At 34.3% G+C, this 7,148-nt stretch overlaps 1 protein-coding gene across 1 annotated transcript; it reads left to right on the plus strand.

Moving 5' to 3' along the window:
- Nucleotides 1-670: 670 nt before the first annotated feature.
- LOC124444531 lies at nt 671-1,679 on the plus strand. The gene has a single exon (XM_046995153.1). It carries the CDS (start codon nt 756-758, stop codon nt 1,485-1,487), a length of 732 nt encoding a protein of 243 aa, XP_046851109.1. The 5' UTR covers nt 671-755; the 3' UTR covers nt 1,488-1,679.
- The last annotated feature ends 5,469 nt before the right edge of the window (nt 1,680-7,148 follow it).

Consider the following 7,148-nt stretch of genomic DNA (forward strand, 5'->3'; position numbering starts at 1 on the left):
GGAAAACTATAGCAACCACTTCTTTACGCCAGAACACGAGTACGCTTCTAATAAAACAATTAGATTACTCGCCCTCGATTTCCATGATCACCTCATAGAATTCTCGAGCTCGTAATTCTAATTGTTAAGTATAGTAGCACACTAAGTCTCTACAGTTGTTAGTACACACATCAAAATGCAAATGCTACAAAACAAATTTGTACATTATAAAATATACTCAAATAATGCAGACACTTTTAAATGGTGGATGCAGATATCAGAGATGATGACATCTTCATACTACATGGGTAGTCTAGATACACAACTGATGAATTTGTATTCCACTCTCACTACCCCCCCCCCTCCCTCCTCCTCCTACCGACATTTGCTATTTCTTGAATGCCCGAGAGTATAATATTTAATATTTCTTAAATTTGTCATATCCATGAACAAACTGTGTTTATTTATGAGTCGAATTGTTGAAAAATGAATAAAAATGAAAATGGTTAGGATAACAAATGACCAACGTAGCCCTTGCGTACTCTAGATTTTGCAATATGTAATACATTCGTTGTTTGACGCACTTACACGTATATGTTACATCATTGAATTTCTCAAATGCATGAACAAAACTGGTTGAATATCATTGGTTGAATATTATTGGATGATTGTTATCGACCTTGATACAAATCTTGCAAGGGTCATTTGAACGATTATTGCGCCGCAGAACGACAAAGAACGCTAAAGTGAATTCGAAACGAACAACCATTGAAAAAATGGGTATTTTGAGTTCCGTGTTTTTTTTTGTATTTGTCATATGTAAAACTACTACACCAGTACCAGTTTCGCGATTGGAAGGATTAACGAAAACAGATGACAAGGGATATGTAGATTACGGCAGCTTAGTATCATTTGTTGGGTCTGTATCCGAGCAGAACAAGCAAGACGTGCTGTATTCCACGCTTTTAGCTCAGTTAGCAGCCGACAGAAAATTCGACCGCGCGAGAGACTACGTAAACTGGTACAAGTTTTACATTCATATCCTCGAGAATATTGGCTACAATCTTCCTCATTCTGGCTCGTTCATCGATTACGCACCAACCAAGTCGACATTTGAGATTTCAAATGCGATCATCGAGTCAATACAGGGCTTGTCGAAAAGCTCTGTTGAGGTTATCAAGGAGACGATTGATGCCATGAAACATTCGATTTTGGCTGACCGAGAATTATTTGCAACACACAGCGTTTCTGGAAACTCAGCCAACTTTCAAATGGTTCTTGTGAAGATTGATAAAAATGATCATGTAAATGTTGTCGTTGTTGGATTTTATTTTGAAGCTGCAAATGTAAGCAAAGAGTTTTTGTTCGTCCCCTACAAAAGTACTGATGTCAAACTGAAGATCTCGGCAAATATCTTTGAACTCAACGAGGAAGTATACGCCAGAGTTCGCCCAACAATTGCGCAGAAGCTTGGAGCTCGGGTCAAATCATACATCAAAATGCTATAAAGCTAGATAAGGTCAAAAACATGGTTTCCCTGCCAGAACATTTCTTCACTGCGTTATTTTTTAGAACTATACACCATTCAATTTTATTGAATAACTGTATGTTTGATTGATCGGTTGCTTTTATGAGTAAATGAACTGGGAAGTAGCTAACATGAAGATGATAAAAAATAAATACAGTCTGCCGTGTTTTCATTTTTCTTGTTACTTAATTTTTTTTTCTACGAGTCACGTCTGTAATATATCAACTGTATGTTTTGATATGTGATGTTTATGTAATATGTATTTGCCTGATGTTAAAAATAATTATGGCGTATGTCAAAGTTATCTACAAAATAGTAGCCATATGGAGCATAAGCATCTTAAACACGTAACGAGTATTGAAAAAGGGGAACTAATTTTGCACATGCACTCGGCATGGGAAGTTGAAAAGTAAAAACACTCAGTTACTGAGCCAGCTGTGGGAATACTTGCTTTTCACTCGTGGGAAAGAGGAAACTATCTCACTGTATATTACAGCATATATTCGACACGCATTTAACTTTTGCTTTTCGCATACGTGTACATCTTTGAGGTGAACAGAAAAGATAAAGTTAGAATTCGTTCTTTTCACGCGGTAACGAACCTTACGTAGTGCAAAACTGCATAAAAATGTATCATTACTACTGCAGTTTTGTGGAATTCGTTCATTTCACGCGGTAACGAACCTTACGTAGTGCGAAACTGCATAAAAATGTATCATTACTACTACAGTTTTGTGGAATTCGTTCATTTCACGTGGTAACGGACCTTACGTAGTGCGAAACTGTATAAAAATGTATCATTACTACTGCAGTTTTGTGGAATTCGTTCATTTCACGCGGTAAGGAACTTTACGTAGTGCGAAACTGTATAAAAATGTATCATTACTACTACAGTTTTGTGGAATTCGTTCATTTCACGCGGTAACGAACCTTACGTAGTGCGAAACTGTATAAAAATGTATCATCACTACTACAGTTTTGTGGAATTCGTTCATTTCACGTGGTAACGGACCTTACGTAGTGCGAAACTGTATAAAAATGTATCATTACTACTGCAGTTTTGTGGAATTCGTTCATTTCACGCGGTAACGAACCTTACGTAATGCGAAACTGTATAAAAATGTATCATCACTATTGCAGTTTTCTAATCCCTGTAACAATGTGGATTATTGTGTCAGATGAATGATCATTTCTAGTTCTGAGCAAAAATTGATCACAAGAATAACAGCATGGGTTGACTTTTAAGGTGCACATAAAAGATGAAGATAAAGCCCAGATCTTAGTCCAAAGAAAAATTATCATTGGCACCAAAAGATATTTATGAGCAAGCTGCAGAATATGTATTACTATATTCTCTTTACTATGCGTAGCTACGTCACAAATATATGCATGCAATATAAGTAATATTGACTTAATATATACCTAATGTATAATATAGTTTGTTCAATTGAAGCCCCGTTTATTGATTAGAATAAATCACGTCGGCTAATTGTTCTCTGCCGGTATGTTGAGTGTTAACAATGTACTCAGATATTTCTATATCACCTACAGGAAGTTTATCTATTTAGATGGAATTAACTATTTTAAGAACATTTGCTATATATTTTGTAAGACGAAAATTTGATCTTCTTTACTTTTTCGGCGTCAAAGTTGGCTTTTTTCTAGTTTCACCGAGAGGTGCTGTAATGTGACGTACACTTGAGGACACGCTGCTTTTTAACGCTATAAAAATACAGTGTGATTCAAATTGCACAATATAACTCAAGCTTGATAAAAAATTTTCTTGACTTTGCTACAAATTTTACTATAAACGACAGCGTTAAAAACAGCGTGTTCTCCAATGACGTCACATCCAATAAACTAGACCCAGTCACTGCACCTCACAGTCAAACACAAAAAGAGCCACTTTGAGGCCCAAAAAGTCAAAGAAGATCAAATTTTTGTCTTACAAAATATTTTTCAAGTGTTCTTAAAATCTTCAGCTCTATCTAAATAAATTATTTTCCTGAGGGTGATATAGGCACTTTAATCTGAGCAGCAAATGCTGGCAATCGTGAAACCCACTTAACTAACATCGTGCAATGCTTCATAAACAAAAGTAGCGAGTTTTATAAGCTATTTTCATTCTATACGGTGGTCTGGAATGCAGATGGCCACATTCTTGCGGTTGTTGTCATTCTTGTCCTCGACCACATGATTCATCCTCATAAAGGATCTTCCCACGGAATGAGTAGTATATCAGTTCTGTACAGAGATATTGACCGCAAACCGAAGTAATTTGTAAATTATAATGATAGCTAATTAAGAGAGATATGTTACATTGAAAAAAGCAGCTGCATTTATAACAAGGTTCAAGTCAGCAATGTTAGATCAAGAATGCACTCGTATGACATACACATATCACGTGGCTGATACGAAGCAAAACAGGTTCACCTATGGCCGACAAAAGAGGCTCTGTAGTTAATTAGTGTCTCTGTGGCAATACTGAGAAGGATACAAATGGCTCAGTTGGCCAAACGGAGAACCTTAAAATTTGAATTTGGAAGTCCAAAATATACAAACTGGGTTGAAATAAACGAAATCGAAAATACATATGATATTCTGAATTTTGCAAGTGGTTTTCTAATTTTTATTATAAATCCTATATCTTATCATGCATGAGCTGAATCAGACGCTGATTGGACACAGTGGACGAGATGCAATGAAAAGAGTCTCAGAACTGTGTACAAGCAAAAACGCCATGTTTTATTTTTACTGTGATTATGTCTTCCAAATTAAAGAAGTAAAAAATCTTTTACATTTATATATGTTTTATCATAAAAAACACCACCACTCAATTTATGTGTAAAATGGTTGCGAAAAAAAAATTGCATAAGAATCCAAAAAATGCAGAAAACAAAATTAAAGATGTTGTAGCAGCATCCTTTACTCTAAGGTGAATGTTTGAGTTTTTTTGACTTGCACGGAGATTGAATGAGCTATAGCGTGTTGTTTTACGCTCAATTTCTGATTTATTTGGTTTTAAAAGAGATCAAACATGTTAGACTAAAGAATCAATTGTTCCAAACTAGATAAAGCAGCACACATTTTGAGCAACTTCTTAAAATTAAAAAATCTATACAATGCATTATACTCTCACAAGGCAACATGAAACTTTCCAAACATGTCAACTTTTGTGCACTTGATGTGTCACAAAAAATTGAAACATGTTAACTTTTGTGCACTTGATGTGTCACAAAAAATTGAAACATGTTAACTTTTGTGCACTTGATGTGTCACAAAAAATTGAAACATGTTAACTTTTGTGCACTTGATGTGTCACAAAAATTGAAACATGTTAACTTTGTGCACTTGATGTGTCACAAAAAATTGAAACATGTTAACTTTTGTGCACTTGATGTGTCACAAAAAATTGAAACATGTTAACTTTTGTGCACTTGATGTGTCACAAAAAATTGAAACATGTTAACTTTTGTGCACTTGATGTGTCACAAAAAATTGAAACATGTTAACTTTTGTGCACTTGATGTGTCACAAAAAATTGAAACATGTTAACTTTTGTGCACTTGATGTGTCACAAAAATTGAAACATGTTAACTTTGTGCACTTGATGTGTCACAAAAACTGAAACATGTCAACTTTTGTGCACTTGATGTGTCACAAAAAATTGAAACAAAGTTTGTTGGCTACAGAACAGTAAGTATTTATAAGATATAGCCGGTATCAAGTTGTTCAATTCACAAGTTCAAAAGCCGGAATGCACAGCAAAAAACATTTATTGAATTTATACTCATCGTCAATATATTAAGAATTCAATGTGATTTTTTTGCAGTTACCAAATGACGTTTTACGGCCATTTTTTTGGACACTATCTATGTGGCATACAGAATTTTTCAAAGATAATATGTGGTATTTTATGTGGCAATCGGCATCTTTCCAAGACAAAATTTGGCATTATGTGGCATAGACCAACCCCTCCATGAATTGTTAATATGACCATGCATGGATACTTGTTTAATAAAAGTCAAATACGAATTGGATTTTTAGACGGCATAGATATGTTTTTCGTTTTTATTTTCGTATTATTGTTACGATGAAGTAGTCACAAGACAAAGAAAAGGTGAATGCTCTCAACCTTAAACGTGGAGAAAAAAACATAAGTACAATTAACGGGCGCGTGTCAAATATGTGAGCATTATAGATTAAGACTACAAAGTATGTAAAGACTTTAGAAACTTTACAAACATCTTTACTCACTGTGTTTGCTGCAAGACGAACATGTGCTTCCCTTTCTCTATACGTCTCAATTGCAAATACTTTGCTTATTGAACTCGCTTTTGCGTAAACGAGTTGTGAATAGTGAATAATTAAACAGACATTTTTTGAAATCCTTCTTCAAGGCATGGGCGTCAATCCTGCGATAATTAGGGGGGGACCATATTCATATATTCTGTTATGCCAGGATAATTTCTTTTAAAAGTGAAATTGTTTTGAAAAGAAAGTAGCGAGGCATAGCAGAATATGAGAATATTGTCCCCCCCCCCCAATCAACACAGGATTGACGCCAATGGTTTAAGGAACACACACATATATATATATAACTACATGGTTTTTCTTATTTGAAAGATGTAACAACATGGGCTATAGTAGAAAATTTTGCTGCTGTTGAGTGTCTTAGTCACTAAAAGCTTTAATTATCATATAATAACTACCGCGTTTAGTAATGTGTGCGTTGCAACATATGTATCATTTGTATCTGATATCATGACGATGAAGATAGTCTTGAGTTGTTAACCAAACAGCAAAATTATTTTACGTTGATTAATTCTATTAATAGCTAAATATACATTCTTTTTGTTGTGTCTTTTTTAAGAGCATTATATCGTGATCTTGCAATGGCAAGTTAACTACCGGCATTTGGCCCCTTAACTACCGGCAGTATTCACCAATAGCTATTTATGAGCAAGAAAAATAAGAATGACTATATTTTTTTCATATATACGTTTACATTCTAAATGCTGCATTATCAGTAAATTTGGTTATGTAGTTAGTTTAACTGAAGCCTTCGTTTCTTAATTTGAATAAAGCACATGAGCTAATTTTTCTTTGCCATTACGTTAAATGTTCACATTGTTTCACAGATTTTTCTTTATGATTTTCCTTTAGCGTGCCAAATTTATTTGTTATCTTTTAATGATCTGAAAAACATTCGTTGTTTGTAGTTTTTATCCTAGAACGGAAACGACAAAGGTTTTCAAATGTTAGAAAAGAATTAACGCCTTTTATTGTATAAACCTGTGGGCAACCTCAGCTTGCTGTGCTCTGCCTTTCATCAAAAATTATAATCACAAACCTCCAGCAGTTGTACCTATATGTCCTTTAGGGATATTGTATCTCTTACATTTGATACACACATTGCGTTGAGCTTTCCCTGTTTTGATGTATATTGATTTTCAGCCTTTTTTTTAAAATCTTTTCCAGTCTCTTTCACTTTATATCGTCTCTTTTCAAAATCATTTTGAGAACTTATGTTGCACATTTTCATATGATCACAATTTGATTATTTTCATGACATTTTGATGATAAATTGACTTTGTGTTGTCCAAAGTTCATCTTCTGTTCGCTGATCATAAATATTTTA

Source organism: Xenia sp. Carnegie-2017, unplaced genomic scaffold (genome assembly GCF_021976095.1).
Source record: "Xenia sp. Carnegie-2017 unplaced genomic scaffold, XeniaSp_v1 HiC_scaffold_21, whole genome shotgun sequence".
Classification (NCBI taxonomy): domain Eukaryota; kingdom Metazoa; phylum Cnidaria; class Anthozoa; order Malacalcyonacea; family Xeniidae; genus Xenia; species Xenia sp. Carnegie-2017.